This window comes from Hypomesus nipponensis, chromosome 8 (genome assembly GCF_054491055.1).
Source record: "Hypomesus nipponensis isolate SF chromosome 8, ASM5449105v1, whole genome shotgun sequence".
NCBI lineage: Eukaryota > Metazoa > Chordata > Actinopteri > Osmeriformes > Osmeridae > Hypomesus > Hypomesus nipponensis.
The window spans coordinates 18,579,071-18,596,838 of NC_140368.1; the positions used below are offsets into that span (position 1 = coordinate 18,579,071).

The 17,768-nt window shown below is 45.7% G+C and overlaps 1 protein-coding gene across 2 annotated transcripts in view; it reads left to right on the forward strand.

Moving 5' to 3' along the window:
- The window catches only part of hhatlb (hedgehog acyltransferase like, b), a 93,368-nt gene extending 80,440 nt beyond the window's left edge, over nucleotides 1-12,928 (forward strand). For both annotated transcript variants that reach the window (XM_084702599.1, XM_084702600.1), the window contains 2 exons: nucleotides 11,937-12,078; nucleotides 12,234-12,928. In XM_084702599.1, coding sequence (XP_084558725.1) covers nucleotides 11,937-12,078; nucleotides 12,234-12,454 — 363 coding nt within the window. In that variant the 3' untranslated portion in view covers nucleotides 12,455-12,928. The remainder of the gene's footprint in view (nucleotides 1-11,936; nucleotides 12,079-12,233) is intronic.
- The last annotated feature ends 4,840 nt before the right edge of the window (nucleotides 12,929-17,768 follow it).

Genomic DNA, 17,768 nt, shown 5'->3' on the forward strand with positions numbered 1-17,768 from the left:
CTACATTTTTATACAATATAGGCGATGCAGAAAACATTGGCAAAGCCGCAGCATGCGTTGCTGTAAGAAAAGTGTTGGCTATTGGCGCTTGTCCAGCTGATGAATCAATTCATCATATTCCCTGGCCATGTCCCAGTCAATGAAATCAAAGATGGATTTACACATAGGCCTACATGCATATAAGCGCCTACATACGCTTTCAGTAGGCCTACATATATCCTCATAAGTGTCTATGAATTTGTATTAGATACTCTTTGGCCTTGTTTTTATACTTATTCTGAAAGAGTTGATATTATTTTCGCTAGCAAGATCTCATTCGATAATTAATTTCCGTTAAGCCTACTGCCAGCAGGCACATTTAAAGAAATGTGATCTGATTGATTGGGGTAATCAGGCACTTAAGATGAGCCAATACATTTTACCCAAAATACGCATTTAGCTTATCGGCAATTTTTTTGCCAAGCTTGCTCTGGCAGTGGTGGCGGTGTTTGACTTTGCCATGATAATATGCTTATTGTCTTCGTTGAGATTCATTATAATAGTTTGCTCGGATGGCGAGAATATCACCGCTATCTCTTTCGTCTTTTCCGCCATCATACCGTTAGAAAATCACTATTTTGGTAATTGACCTTTCCTGCCTTTTGAAGTAGGACGTGCATGTGCACTTCCCCTGATGAGTATAGCCGGATTGAAATTAACCACATGATTTGGATGCGGATCAGCCGTCAACGAAGCGATATTTGCGGTTCTCAATTAGCTCACTAATGTTAACGGGCTAAAGGGACAATTGATTAACTTAGCTTCAACCCTTACGACGAATGGGCCCCAGGAGAGTGCGGGGGGCTGACCAAGCCCCCACTCATTCCTTGGTCTTTAGCAAAGGCCTTGTGGATCTTGATGGTATTGCATTTCCGATTTTGTACGCAATGGTAAAAAGTTCTCCAAATGCTGAAACATTGATAGTATAGGCCTTGAGTAACTACCACACCACAAATGACCCACCATTATGCTTAGGTGGCGCTACGGCCACCCCCCAATTGTCCATTTTCAAGTGATTCCATTTGCATCCCATTTGTCCCAAAATTCATTACATATGCCTTATTTCTCATGTGGAACAAAAAAGCCTCAAGAACCTATAACGCTCACCCCCACAAATCTGAAAAATAGTTCAAAGTGAATATTTCAAATATGCATGCGTGGCTAATTCCTTGGGCTGTTTCCCCAAATACTCCCCTGCCCCTGTGCGCGCGTGTTACACATTCCCACACACACAAGTGGCCAGAGCCCCTTGACACACGCGCGAGCTGGCTACGACGCACAAGAAAAAGACCATTTGTTTTTATTGTTGGAGAAGACTTGAAGACAACGACTCACAAGACTCCTGCACCCCTCAGAGATTTTCATTGTTACATTTGACAGTGAGTAATAAGAGCCTACAACGGCAGTACAAAACATGTATTTTAGCGTTTGTATTCGTACGATAACTTGAAAACTTTTATACTGTTGTAAACAGGATAGCAGCTAATCTATCTGAGCTAGCTGAGCTAAGGAATTTTCTTTTTACAGACAATATTACAGGCTAGCAAGCCTTAAAACCTTTAGCATTATACTTGCTTCTGTGAGACGCGTTTGAAATTAGTATACAATACGTAACTGTGCGGTTGGGTTTTTCTATTTTTACATAGCATTGTTGATGAGTGAAAAATACCACCCTCAAAATCCTGAACCATTTGGATTTGTTGAGAAAGCGATTTCGATTAGAACTGCAATCTCGGATTTTTGATTCAAATCGTGAAAGTAATTCATTTTAATTTGAGCGAGTGCGGGTCGCCCGTGAGACTGCCTAGTCTTAGGCGGCAGCCATGCTAGCGTCATAGTAGTATTTTCGCAATAGCACGCAAATTGGAGTTTACATTATAAGTAAAACATCCCAACCATTGGGCCTTGTTGAGAAAGCAATTTTGAGTGGAACTGCAATATCAGATTATTTATTTTTTTATCGTGAAAGTCTTTGTAATTTGAGCGAGTGTGGGTCGCCCGTGAGACCGCCTAGTCTTAGGCGGCAGCCATACTAGAAAGTGTCAGAAGTAGTATTTTCGTAATTTTATAGTTTGGTCAATTCTAAACCAAAAAACAGAAGGAGGGCAATGTTATGACTATTATGAAGACAGCCAGGTGGTGGATACAAAAATATGCCCCCCAAAACGTAAATAACTTTGACATTAGCGCCGGAAATTAGAATGTTTCTTTGGACATAAAGTTTAGTTGTGTGTATTGAGGCGTGTATGTCAATTGCGAGTACAGCCAGACCCTTACAAAAAGAAGTATATTAAAGTATACTACAAGGATACCAAAATATGGATAGTACACTTTTGATATACTTTTAAGAAGTATGCTTTAAAATTAGTTCACTTTTGTTTGAAGTGATACTTAGAAAATAGTTAACTTTTGATGTACTTTTAAGTATGCTTTGAGATTAGTATACTGTGCGGTTGGGTTGTTCTATTTTTACATGTCATTGTTGAAGTAATTTTAATTAGTATAATGAGTTCCAAATGTGTCCTTCGATTAAACACTGCAGCGTTTATTACACAATGATCATTTGTTTGAGGGCAACGTTTAGTTAGTAAGAGAGCTTCAGTGAATTGTAGCTGTACTGCGGCCATAGATAAACGACAAGCAGGTCAAACAAACAAAATTGAAGCCGTGCGGGGGGCTAGGGGGCCGACGCCCCTGAGTCTATGTGACAGCCTGTGCGCTGGCTGGGGGACCGGCGTCCCCGCGTACGTCAGTTTAGGTGTGCTATAGGGCTGACACCTTTGAGTCTATGTGCATAGCCTGTGCCGGCTGGAGGACCAACGTCCCCGTGTACAGATGACCTATGTAGGCTAGCGGGTGACGCCCATGAGTGTGTGAGTAGCCTTTGCCGGCTGAGGAGCATATAAGCCTTTGTTGGCTGGAGGACCGACGTCCTTGTGACTTGTGATAGCCAGAGAACAGGGACCATCTGTTTACATACAGAACCGAGTCGCTGTATTCGCAGGCAACGTTTGCATCGAGACTGTAACCAAGAGACAGTTTAACACGAGACACGGTAAGAACATCGACCACCAGTTATTTGCAAGTACTCACCGAGAGCCGTTAGGGCCGTAGAGATCTTTGGGCCTCGAGGATGTCAGCTGAATCAGGATGGACATAGGAAGAGTACGCTGATGAAGACCAGCGGCCCAGCTGCTGCAAAGACGCAGTGGACACCCCTTGCAAGGCAGCGGACGTCGCCGCGCCTATTCGGAATGAATGGCCAGAATACCGTCCAGGGGAAAGGTTGCATTTGGCTACGACCTGAGCTAGAGGGTAGCCGAACCAGGATTGCGACATGGAATTATTGGAAGGAGTAATGACGAGGGGTGAGAGTGGACCGGAATGGGACCTCTTTGTTTACGTATCTTAGCATAGATGGGAAAGAACAGAAAGGACCCCCCGTTTTAGCAATGATGATAGTGCAAGAGCCTCCGGTTTTGGAATGTTTGAGACGCAGATTGAAGAAGTCAGGGTGAAATGTTAAGTAAAAAAAACACACATCAGTGGCAGGATTGAACAAGTTAAACCGAGTTGTGAATTCACCGCACCGTAAAAACCCATAGAAAGCTATTAAAAACGTACATTCCAAGAGGGAATCGATGTAGGGGGTAAAGCAGCTGCGTCTGAGCACGGATAGACAGAACATGGCGTACGTTCTCCAGGCAAAATCATAAGATCAAAGGGTGGAAGCAGCCAATCCCTGCAAAATGTAACCCTTAGCTACCTCTAAGTATGCCTGCAGGGAGTGCTCATCTAATCTAGGGCCAGAGACGCGAGGGGGGGGACGGCCAAGGGCCTCTTGCTGGCGTACAGGTACAGATCCCTGAACACCTGAAAAATGAAACGGGACAGGGAATCAGCTATCACGTTATCGTGGCCCGGCACGTGACGTGCGGTGAGAATGAAATTGTGAATGATGGCTAGCCATGTTGTGCGTCTCATGAATGGCATGATGAGCGGGCAGTTAGAGCGGCCCTTGTTTATGATGCTCACCACGGCCTGATTGTCGCACAAGACAGCTATCCGCTTACGACGCCACGACTGGCCCCATAGGTAACAAACAACCGCTACGGGGTAGATTTCGTACAAGGCTGAGGAAGCACCGGGCGCAGCAAAGTTGTGGGGCCAGGGGCTGGCGAACCACTGCTCCTGATAGAACCCCTCAAAACCAACGGATGGAGCGGCGTCGGTAAAAAAACGCAGAGAGTCCGAAGACCGAACCACATCGTCGTAAAAGAACGACACTCAAGCAACTGCAACCAGAAAGATAAGTCGGACCGGCAACCATTGTCCAAGCGAACATGATCAAGCAAACCAGACACGGAAGAAGCCAAAACGAGCAACAGGGAGATGAACGAGCGGCCCTGGGGAATCACGTGCATAGCGAAATTCAAATGCCCAAGGAGAGACAGCAGCTGCCACTTTGTCATGACAGAAGACGCCACGAGCGACCGGCCATGCTGCATGCGCACTCGAACTTCTCAGCCGGCAGGGAAGCCTTCATCTCAACCGTGTCCATCGTGATGCCCAGGAACTCAAGGCGAGTGGCCGGCCCAAGAGTTTTCTCGTCGGAAAGGGGGACGCCCAATCCGCGGAACAGGTTTTTTAACAGCTGCAGGGAAGGGCCGGATGCATCGGACGGAGGATCTACCAAGAGAAAATCGTCTAAGAGGTGGAGCAACGCAAGGACCCGGACCCGGTTTAACAGGATCGAACAAAGGGCCTCAGAAACCCAATTGAAGATGGAAGGGCTGCTCCTGCAACCTAACGGGAGGCGCACGGCGAAATAAAACCGATTCTCCCATTTCATCCCGAGCAAGTGCCACTGAGACGGGTGAACGGGGACGATCTTGAACATGTCCGTGATATCGGCTTTGGAAAGCCAGGCACCGGGCCCCGCCAGCTTTACAAGCCTGATGGCGTGGTCCACGGTGGTAGTGAAGCGAGAAAGGCTCGAGGGGAACAAACCTGTTTACGCCGAGAACCGGAGCGCGGAGCAGAAAGGTCCAAGATCAGACGTTTTTTTGCCGGAATACTTCCGTGTAACGACACCGAGGGGACTGCTACAAAACAGTTGGAACGGGGACGAGTCGAACGGGCCTATCATGTAGCGCTTACTGCACTCTCTGGCCAGCAGCTGGGAAACAACGGCTGGCTCCCGCAGTGCTGACTGGAGGTTGCCTAAAACGAGCGAAGATGACAAAGGACATGAAACCCCCACCCTAAACCCTTGAGTCAGCCCAGTGAGCAGGTGATCAACGAACACGGAATCGGGATGAGACGAGAGTTCGAAAGCCAGTGCAGATACATTTATTGAAGTGCAGGGGTGCTCTGCCGTTAGTTCGGGCCACCACGACGCTGTAGGCGGTGAATCGAAAGGCCAGAGACGCTCGGTGTTTGTCCCTGGCTTGGGAACCACAATTCACTTTTGGTTAGATTCTCAGGGAGATCATTGACTCGTTCATATCTGACTCCAATTTTAGACAATGTGCACAAGTGCGTTACTTGTAACCTTGAGCGCTAAACAGTTAATGACATGAAACTCTGACGTAGGTAAAAATCGTCTGCTTGATCAGCGCACCGACCCTAAAGTATGCGTGTTCACTAATCAGTCGTTTATCTCTACTATAATATGGATGTAACCATAGTAGACCTAGTAGGATATGTAATCGATCACTCAGAGGCTCCGGTAAATTCCTTCGGGGCGTGGAGATCCACGCTAAGTGACTCAGAGGCCTTAAGTTAAAACCTACTCCATGTTTATAATCAGTTAGCCGCATCAACCAGACTAGATCTAAGTTTTCACCGCCGTAGCTTGATAGATACTTTCAAGGAGAACAAGTAACTTCGAAATGCACACATCAGTAGTTTATTATCTAAATAGTAAGATAATCAATACAATGATAATGAAATATCATCAAATACAAAACATACCTTCAGAGTAATGGTCCATCCATCCATCATCCCCGGCCACTTCCACCAGCTCTTCCTGGGGAACCCCGAGGCGTTCCCAGGCCAGCCGAGAGACATAGTCCTTCCAGCGTGTCCTGGGTCTTCCCCGGGGCCTCTTCCCAGTTGGACGTGCCCGGAACACCTCACCAGGGAGGCGTCCAGGAGGCATCCTAATCAGATGCCCGAGCCACTTCAGCTGGCTCCTCTCGACGCGGAGGAGCAGCGGTTCTACTCTGAGCCCCTCCCCGATGACCGAGCTTCTCACCCTATCTCTAAGGGAGAGCCCGGACACCCTGCGAAGAAAGCTAATTTTGGCCGCTTGTATTCGCGATCTCGTTCTTTCGGTCACTACCCATAGTTCGTGACCATAGGTGAGGGTAGGAACGTAGATCGACTGGTAAATAGAGAGCTTCGCCTTTCGACTCAGCTCCTTCTTCACCACGACGGACCGATACGGAGCCCGCATCACTGCGGACGCCGCACCGATCCGCCTGTCGACCTCGCGCTCCATTCTTCCCTGACTCGTGAACAAGACCCCGAGATACTTGAACTCCTCCGCTTGGTTCAGGATCTCCTCCCCGACCCAGAGATGGCACTCCACCCTTTTCCGGTCGATTACCATGGCCTCAGATTTGGAGGTGCTGATTCGCATCCCAGCCGCTTCACATTCGGTTGCGAACCGCTCCAGTGAGAGCTGAAGGTCGCAGCCCGATGAAGCCAACAGGACCACATCATCTGCAAAAAGCAGCGACCCGATCCTGAGGTCACCAAACCGGACCCCCTCAACACCCTGGCTACGCCTAGAAATTCTGTCCATATAGGTAATGAACAGAATCGGTGACATAGGGCAGCCCTGGCGGAGTCCAACCCTCACCGGAAACAAGTTCGACTTACAACCGGCAATGCGGACCAAACTCTGGCACCGGTCGTACCGGGACCGGACAGCCCCGATCAGGGAATCCGGTACCCCATACTCTCGGAGCACCCCCCACATGAGCCCCCGAGGGACACGGTCGAACGCCTTTTCCAAATCCACAAAACATGTGTAGACTGGTTGGGCGAACTCCCATGTACCCTCCAGGACTCCGCGGAGGGTATAGAGCTGGTCCACTGTTCCACGGCCAGGACGAAAACCACATTGCTCCTCCTGAATCTGAGGTTCGACAATCCGACGGACCCTCTTCTCCAGGACCCCTGAATAGACTTTCCCAGGGAAGCTGAGGACTGTGATCCCCCTAAAGTTGGAGCACACTCTCCGCGATGTTGCAGAGTCGTGTCAACCAAGACAGCCCTACAACATCCAGAGCCTTAAGGAACTCCGGGCGGACCTCATCCACCCCCGGGGCCCTGCCACCGCAGAGCTTTTTAACCACCTCGGTGACCTCAGCCCCAGAGATAGAAGGGCCCCCCCCGATGTCCCCAGACTCTGCCTCCATGTCGGAAAGCGTGTTGGTGGAATTAAGGAGGTCTTCGAAGTATTCCTTCCACCGATCCAGGATGTCCCCTGTCGAGGTCAGCAGCGCACCATCCCCACTGTATACAGTGTGGACAGAGCACTGCTTCCCCCTCCTGAGCCGCCGGATGGTGGTCCAGAACCTTTTTGAAGCCCTTCGGAAGTCATTCTCCATGGCCTCGCCGAACTCCTCCCATGCCCGGGTTTTTGCCTCCGCGACCGCCAAAGCCGCATACCGCTTGGCCTGCCGGTACACATCAGCTGCCTCAGGAGTCCTACCAGCCAATAAAGTCCGATAGGCCTCCTTCTTCAGCTTGACGGCATCCCTCACTTCCGGAGTCCACTACCGGGTCCGAGGGTTACCGCCGCGACATGCACCGACCGCCTTGCGGCCGCAGCTCCGGTCAGCCGCTTCAACAACGGAGGCCCGGAACATGGCCCATTCGGACTCAATGTCCCCGGCTCCCCCCAAGACATGATCAAAGCTCTCCCGGAGGTGGGAGTTGAAGCTCCTTCTGACAGAGGGTTCCGCCAGCCATTCCCAGCAGACCCTCACATTACGTTTGGGCCTGACCGGCGTCTTCCCCCACCATCAAAGCCAACTTACCACCAGGTGGTGATCAGTTGACAGCTCCGCCCCTCTCTTCACCCGAGTGTCCAAGACATGCGGCCCCAAGTCCGACGACATGACTACAAAGTCGATCATCGAACTGAGACCTCGGGTGTCCTGGTGCCAGGTGCAAATATGAACACCCTTATGCTTGAACATGGTGTTCGTTATGGACAAGCCGTGTCTAGCACCGAAGTCCAACAACAAAACACCACTTGGGTTCAGATCGGGGGGGCCGTTCCTCCCAATCACGCCCCTCCAGGTCTCACTGTCATTGCCCACATGAGCATTGAAGTCCCCCAGGAGGACGAGGGAATCCCCGGGAGGAGCGCTTTCCAGCACCCCCCCAGAGACTCCAGAATGGGTGGGTACTCTGAGCTGCCATTTGGTGCATAAGCACAAACAACAGTGAGGACCCGTCCCCCCACCCGAAGGCGGAGGGAGGCTACCCTCTCGTCCACCGGGGTGAACCCCAATGTACAGGCGCCGAACCGAGGGGAAACAAGTATTCCCACCCCAGCTCGACGCCTCTCACCAAGGGCAACTCCAGAGTGGAAGAGAGTCCAGCCCCTCTCAAGGAGACTGGTTCCAGAGCCTATGCTGTGCGTCGAGGCGAGGCCGACTATATCTAGCCGGAAACTCTCTACCTCGCGCACCAGCTCAGGCTCCTTTCCCGCCAGCGAGGTGACATTCCACGTCCCTAAAGCTAGCTTCTGCAGCTGAGGATCGGACCGCCAAGGCCCCCGCCTTCGGCCGCCGCCCGTCTCACACTGCACCCGACCCCCATGACCCCTCCTGCGGAGGGTGAGCCCACTGGAAGAGGGTCCCACGTTGTCTCTTCAGGCTGTGCCCGACCGGGCCCCATGGGAAAAGGCCCGGCCACCAGGCGCTCGCCATCGAGCCCCACCCCCGGGCCTGGCTCCAGGGGGGGGCCCCGATGACCCGCTTCCGGGCAGGGGCAACTGAGAACCATTAATGTTTTTCTTCATGGTTGTTTTTTTTTGCCACGCTTTGTCTGGTCTTTCACCTGGAACCTGTTTGCCTTGGGTGACCCTACCAGGGGCATAAAGCCCCCGACAACATAGCTTCCAGGATCACTAGGACACGCAAACCCCTCCACCGCGGTAAGGTGGTGACTCAAAGAGGGCAGAGCAATGGTTAACAAAGGTATTCACAATGAAGACTAAGCGCCTAACGCACCGGAGCTGTATCGTAAACAGAACTCAAAGTGATTGGTAAAAACTTCTTCCTATATACACCCAACCTGACTAAAATGGGGACACCGGTCATATGACTGAAAAGTTGTCTAATGCATACAAATTCAAATTGGATCATTAATCAAGGTTGTAGTAGATCAAGTGGTGCCCTTGCAAGACAAGGGAATATGTTAAACACATGTTGGTCAGCTGCAGGCACAAACTCTGTAAACCCTGTACATGTGCATGTTACAGCATTAAAAGTATTACTAGAATTTATACATAAAATAAGAAACAAAAGCATATCAAACATTACATTAAAAGCTGTTTAGAATGATATTTACAAGAACACAGCTTTTAATGATAATTTCAGAGTCTTCCTCTGTCCACCTTTCTCTTCAACTGTTGAGATCACCTCTCCAGAGGTGGGTCATTTTAGCATTCATGTAAATCAATGACTGTCCCAGACTAGTGTCTGGGTGACCAGTGACAAAGGGGCTGCCAAAACAGCCCTACAATGCCCTCGCTGAGGGTGGGCCCGACGTGGGCACATAGACCATGGATGGGCTGCCTGACAGCTGCTTGCGGCCACGAACATCCACGTTCGCCTTGCCGCTGGGAGCGCCGAATCCGCAGGCTTTTTCGAACTACTCCTAGGCGGTTGTTCCGATTTTCATGAAAATCATAACAGATCATCTTCAGACCATGCCCACAAAAAAATTATCAAAATTGTATCGATAAGTCAAACCGTTCACGAGTAATGCGCCAACGATTTTGACAAGGAGCACGCCAAAGCGGACGTGAGGCCTTGTCTCTGCGACAGTTTACCGTATGGAGATGAAACTTTGATAATGTCATCACAAGCAAGTCATCTAATCATCTTCTACCACAATCACCTTGATATGTCAGAATATGACTGAATTACAGCTGTTTATACTTGGGTCAAATCTGACAAAGCGCACCACGGGTGAAACGGCTTCCTTTTTTTTTATATAGTAACCGACACAGCATTTCCCAGCAGCGAGAATAGCTCACTGGGATAAGACAGGCTCATTTGAAACGTATGGTCCTAGGATCGAATCCAGCCGCAGTTGTCAAGCAAGTCTTGATACCGTAGCATCTGTTTAGCGAAGCCAAGTATGCCACAGTAGCTGTCTAGCAGTATTAACATAATGGTAACGATAACATTTCATTGTCAAGGGATGTATAGTCTAGAAGAAGCGGATTTATTATGCTTTGTAGATACAACGCTGCTACATCTAGCCAGCGCATTTTGTCTCAAAATGACATATTTACCAAACGCATCGGTTCATCGATACAAAACTCGGTATACATGTTTTACGCAACGCCGTGAAGGTAATCAAAAGTTTCAGGGTAGTGCCACCAAGTTGCCGAAAAGTATAATGCGATTTTTAAAAAGCAAATATTTTATTACAAGGTTTGCTTTGTTTCTTTAGCTACTGAATTTCCATATCGAATGCTGCTTGGCCCTTCATTGCTGCTTGCAGCTATATTTGGTGGCCAAGCTGCGAAGCGGCGAAGCCACTTAAGTGTTTCTACCTTTTCTTATTAGGATTCCTCCGTCAGGAGGAAACCTATTGTTATTGTTAGTTTTATTATTATTATTATTCTTGTACCATGGAAGTCAATGGCAGCCCCTAGAACCCTTCGACAACTTTTTGTGAAATTTGGCACACTCATTAAGGACAGTTGATTCTATACCTACACCAAGTTTCATGTTTCCCATTAGACCACTCTAGCGCCACCAACGGGTCAAAGTTGGACTTGTGTTTACACACGCAACTTTTGAACCGTGTGACTGATTTTCAAAATGAGGTACCATTGGATTCCCTGGATCAAGACGAGTTCAACACACCTTAACGTCAATTTCAGGTTATATCCGGTTCTTTTGTGTATTTTTTCTTCTTTTGTTAATTTTTTCTATGTTTTTTGTTTTTTCCTTTTTAAATGTATGATCACATACAAAAAAAACGATTAAATTAAATATAGATTTTCCGCCATTTACGGTTTTATCAAAAACCTTTGAAAGTCTATTGCTCCTACAATTTTTTTATTACATGATTCCTTTGGCTCATGATATCTTGGGACATCCCGTGTGTGACTCATAATTTGTGATAATAGCCAAATTGATGCCGCCGCCATTTTGAAATACTGAAAATAATGTTTTTTCTCTACTCCTTCTACAAATGTTGTCCAATCTTCACCAAATTTTCCAGATATTATCTTCAGACCAAGCCTCACAAAAGTGATCACATGTTTTTTGTTTTTTTTCGATACTGTTTGCCCGGGACAGCCAATCAAAATGTGCTGTTAAACCAGCAAACAGTAAGTTGGGTTGTATCTCAGCCAATCTTTGATGGATTCACACCAAACTTGCTGCATGCACTTGGAACCCTGTTCTGAGGATGTCCAAACTATTTTCTGGGTCATTTGACTGCTCGGCCACCTCATTGCTGCTTGCAGCTATATTTCTGAATGCTTTTTTGTATATCTAATTTGGTGATTAGGTTGTAGAAATACTGGTAGAGTCAGGAGTGCAGCTTATGGAGAAGGATTTGGACTTTGGTCTGAGGAGGGACCCGAACAAATGCTTGGTTTTCTTAATTTTTCAATTCCCTTTCAGATGGCCATGTCGGAGGCCATGTCTCGTCGAATCAGAGCCATCTTCAACACATTCAACTTTTGGACAATTGTGCTGTATAATGTCTTGGCCCTAAACAGCCTGGACTTTGCCAAGTTAGTGGCCAAGAGATTGCTGCTCAAAGGTGATCAGTTATATACAAAATGGTAGATCATTAAGTAAATGTTTAATTACTAAATATAGGTTTCTAAAGTTCCACTGTACAATGTGAAAAAAGGATAACTAGAAGCTGTTATTTACAACACTTGAGTCTGAAATGACATGCTCTGATCTCTCCAGGTTTCCCCATAACCACCATCGTGGTGATGTTTTTGACGTACTGCTTGGTGCAGCTAATAAAGGAGAGAGAGAGGAAACAGGCCCTGATTGATGATCCTGATCCCTCCCCTCCTCCTGCCCCAGCACCTCCTCATACCCTTTCTACCACTACCACTACAACAACAACCACAACCATAGCAGCCCAGCCAGTGATGGAGCCCGAAAAGGAGAAAGCAGAGTAGGCAAAACTGTATTTGAGTCCTTGTTTCCAAATCTGATTACATCAATTGTGTATGTCAAGGTGTTGATACAGTGCACTGTGAAGATCCCTTATTTGCATGGCTCACCAAACAAGTGTTGTCATGGATACAGATTAGATTCAATGTTTGTTAGTCATGTTTGTGTTGTTTCTGTATTACGTAAAGGTGCTTTTACACAAACCGAAGATGTCCTAAGATTCAAAACTTTTGGTAGGAATCAAATGTAATGCAATAGAAAAAACGTTCAAGGAGTGTTTGCTGTACACTTCTGTTCAATATAAAATATGACAGCACCTACAAATACAGTGTAAGATATACAATTTGCTGAATCTAATTCCCCTATATTTTGTGAATAATTTAGCTAAATTCTAATGTGCGTCATTGTCCTTAAATCAAATTATAGAAAATATTTCTTTCTTTTTCTAAACATCAAATAAAATATTGTATGGAACCATCTTTTTACATCAGATGATGAGCAAGATTGTCTTTAAGTCAATGATTCTGATTCTGATGTGTCTTTGAGTCAATGTGAGTGTCTTTACGTCCCTATGACAGCCTTGTTGTCATTAAGAGCTATTTGATGTCACTTTGAAAATATATTAGGTTACTGGAATGCTTCCCAATTCTTCCTATTATATATATATATATATATGTATCCACACAGACCAACTGTTCTTGGGAATGGTATTTGTGTGCCATGTTTTTCCAGGGGCCCGTTCTTCATACGTCGCTACCTCAGTTAGCTGGATTTGATTGTTGACGATTTGTCATAATCTTGGATTGTTTGGTTCTTCAAAGCTCATTCTGGACTTGCGGTCATAGCAACAAGTCCTTTAGCTTAAACCTGCTACGGAGCAGGCTTATTTTATGTAAACAAGATTTGATTGCGGCTTTATGAGCAGAGGTGATACAGGAAGTCTGTCACAGTATTGTCTTTTCCGTTTTTACGATAACAACCTGTTGCAGAAGGTGCAAGAATATTTAGCAGAATTCAGTTTTCAATCAATCAGTTTTCTCGTGAGGGTGTCATTTACGTCATTCATTTATTGGAACCACATTAAATTATATGACATTAAAGATGATAAACAAAGTAATTTTGAAAATATTTGAATTATACAAAAACAAATAGGCTAGGCCTAGCCTACTATAGCCTAATAAGCGATAAAACATCTAGCGTAGTCACGACTATAACTTTAATTTCTTTGCCACTTTTTGCCAGCCCTCTCTCCTGGATTTTGCAGACTTGAAGGTGTACCTTCGAGCAAGGTCTTGCTGTTGGCTCTGTTGCGGAAAACGGGGCGCTCTTTTTGGCTATGGTAAGCGGCCAATAGCAGCGTTGCTGATCAAGGTTTATACTATTGATACATACCCCTTTTAGACCAGGGGCCTGTTCCATAAAGGCCGCTCAAAAAAGCTAAACTTAAAGTCCTAAACCAGTTTAATTAGTCAAGCGGGGCTAAAGCGGTTCCATAAAGGCCAATTTCAGCTCACGCAGTCCTACTAATTCAAGTCAGATTTAAGTAGTCGAGCTAATTGCGCGTGTGCCCTATTCTTAAGCAGCCCGAGAGGTAAAACATGGATCATACAATCCACCACGGCAAAAGCAATGCACACGGCCACGTGACTTCTTCCATAAAAGAACGTTCCCTTTAAATCGTGTACAATGACATGATGTGACTCATCCACCGCTTCAATCAAAATAAAATGACACGCCATCTTTGACGTCGTGAACGATAGGCTACGTAGGTTGAGGACCTTTTTAGACCTTTACTTTGTTAATTAAAAAACACCCTCTAAACTCATCTAAATGGGCTTTTTTGACATTGTTTAAAATAAATAGCCTACTATTAATCAATACATCCAGTAGCCAAACTTTTTAACATGGTTTTTGTGTCAGGGAAATGGAGGGCGGATTTAGGTTCGTTTTGCAATTGTAGGGTATGATTAACAATTATATATGCTATGATAATTATACTTGGATAATTTAGATTAAGAAATAGGCCTATGCCTGATGCCTAAACATTTGAAATCACAAACTAACATCCATACATTAACGGCTATGGTGTGTAGCCTATCAAAGCATTGTTCATCATTGTTTAATGCATTAAGTTAAATGTTGTAGGCTAATTAAGTAGATTTTTATCAATGTTGAACATATTGAACTGATGAGAATAAGAAAATGAGAATACACGTGGTAAAACATTGTTTTCCCGTTGGGTCAGTGTTACCGGAACGTCTGCTTAAGCACCAAGTCACGCTAAGCCCGACAGTTAGTCTGACCCTGACCAGACTTGTTTTGCAGCCTAAGTTGCCATAGTAACCGAGTTCGAACTACGTTGAGCTAGCTTTATGGAACCGAATGAACTAGAAATGAGTCAGACTAACTGACATTAGTCTGGCTTATTCCGTAAACTCGCTTTATGGAACAGGCCTCAGTCCCGTTCTCCGTACGTCGCTTATTACATCCGAGATCAAATGACACATCCAAGATTACATCATCATGCTAATCATGATCTGGTTAATTCCGTTCTTCCAACACCCTTGTTGTTTATGATTAGTATAGCTGGATTGAGTTATGCGTTGGTCTAAAAGGGGGTATGTATCGATAGTAGAAACCTTGATCAGCAACGCTGCTATTGGCTGCTCACATAAGTCTATGGCTGCTCACCATGGCCAAAAAGAGCACCCTGTGTTTTCCGTAAAAGAGCAAGAGCTTGCCTGAAGGTTACTCCAAATTGGAATATTTAACCAAACTGCACTCTGAGGAAGACCTCAAAGTCTGCAAAATCCAGGAGAGGGCTGGCAAAAAGTAGCAGACAAATTAAATGTAGTGACTACATAGATGTTTTAGTGTGTATTACAGTAGACTATTTGTCTTTGTATTTTCTTATTTTCATAATTACTTTGTTTATCATCTAATGTCATATAATAATTTAATGTGGTTCCAACAAATTAATGATGTAAATGACACCCTCATGAGAAAACTGATCAAAAAGGCTATCAAAAAGTAGGCTATGTTGTGCTAATTGGATCTATCTATCACGCAATGTGCGATTAATATTAAATTCTGCTAATAATTTGTGCACCTTTTTTGTCGTAAAAACGGACAACACATGGTTGTGACAGACTTCCTGTATCACCTCTGCTTGTAAAGCTGCAATCAAATTTTGTATACATAAAATAAACCTGCTCCCGAGCAGGTTCAAGCTTACGGACCTGTTGATATGACAGCAAGTCCAGGATGAGCTTCGAAGAACCGAACAATCCAAGATCATGACATATCGTCAACAATCAAATCAAGCTAACTGAGTCAGTGACGTATGGAGAACGGGCCCCAACTCATAACCCAATCCAGCTATACTAATCATAAACAACAAGGGTGTTCGAAGAACCCAGTTAGCCAGATCATGATTAGCAAAAGGATGTCATCTTGGATGTGTCATTTGATCTTGGATGTAATAAACGACGTAAGAAGAACGGACCCCTGGACTCAGTGACTACTCATGGTATAAATAGCCATATGAATAATCAATGAATGAATGTATAATTGATAGTGGTGGGCATAGATTTTCTTTTTTTTAATCTAGCTTAAACTCACTGTAATCTTGGCGTTAATAAATTGGCTCATTTGAATTCCGCCAATGGCATTGAATGTGTGCTACCCAGATAAAGACTTAAAGTAAGTCTTTGAGAACGGGTTTCTCAAGCCAGGTGGCACATTAGACCAGGGGCTTTAAAAAAATTATGTTCAATAAGATGTACTTGTGTTTATTAACTGTTTATTACATTAGTTAGCTTGGCTGAGAGCTGTGCTGACGGGCTTGCCTCGGTTGCACTCATACATAGTAGTTTGACAACAACTCTTTCCCTGCGTTAGATCAGTGCTTGGCCCGGCATCTTCCGCATTAGCTAAGGAATGCTTTGTGTTTAGGTGGTATTTGAGACTGGAAGAACTCCTACAGTAAACCAATTCCGCATAGCACAAGTTGCAACCAACCTTAGTCTTGTCGACGTTTCCATTGGGAACCTTCTTAAAAATACATTTTCCCTGAAGCAAACCAGGCGGCTTCATAGCTGCATCCATGTTAGCACATCACGTTTGATGTGATAATTTCATACACAAGGCATACACACAGGTTCGAAGACTCGTTCTCGCCCCCTACAGTGCAATTCGGCTAGGTATACATCCGCGCTAAAATATCAAGGTGAAAGTCATCATAGCTTGCGTAGTATAGACCCAGCTCCCAACCCAACTTTGACAATAGATACACAGTGATATTTTGTGTCACGTTAACAGCACGTTAACGCCGATAACGGCCCACCACTAGTAATTGAGCATTTGTCAATGTGTTTCAATGTTTAGTATTAAGCTATATGAGCCAACAGTGTCCTCAGCATTCAGTTGTACACAATGACCTTAGTTCAGAGATTTGTCATCAGACTCTTTGCACCACTAGAGGTCCCTGTCCTTCTTGAAGTGGGAATAAGACCAGTACACAGTGTTACGTACGCCTGTTGGAGGAGGGAGCACAACACCCCGATACCAGTAAGCTTTCCCCGTGGAGTCAGAAAAAAGGTATGGGGTCATAGGTGTGAGGAAGGGAGACAGAGGCAGTTGTATCGTTCACAATGGCTATGTATTTGGCCCAAACACGGTAATATGGGGAAAGGTGCTGGACGGAACCAAAGCTAAGAAAGTAGATGACACCCCTATATTCTGCCTTCTACAAACTAAACTAAACTGATACACCAATCGGCGCACTAACCAAAAATACAGGCGGTGGTCCGCCCAGGTCTTACCTCGTGTGCAAAGACAAGGTTAAATCTACGGGTAATGTATGCCGACAGTCGTCTTGCCTAAGCACTCTCAAGGCGTTATGTAGACCACAAAACAAAACTCTTACATACAGCAACATGAAAACAGAGAGCGCAACATACTAGTACAATATTAGCTCTACTCTACAGACCACAGCAAATGCCAACAGCCAGCCCCCGCAGACAGAAAGACATGTGGAGGCTTTTCTAGGGTGGTGGTTGAACCCAGCTGCAGTCACTGATGAGGGGGGGGGGAGGAGAGCTAGAGCTCCAATCAGAGGGGGATCCATGTCCTAAAAGGGAAACATACAGACAAAGCAACAACACAACACTGGGGAACGTAACAACAGTATAGTATTTGGACATGTTCCATCCGGACATTCTCTGGGTTCAGATGATGTTGTTGCAGGTACCAGAAATTTACAACCGAAACAACAATTATTTGGTGGTTGAATGAGCAGAGAGGTGAGTGCAGTGAAGA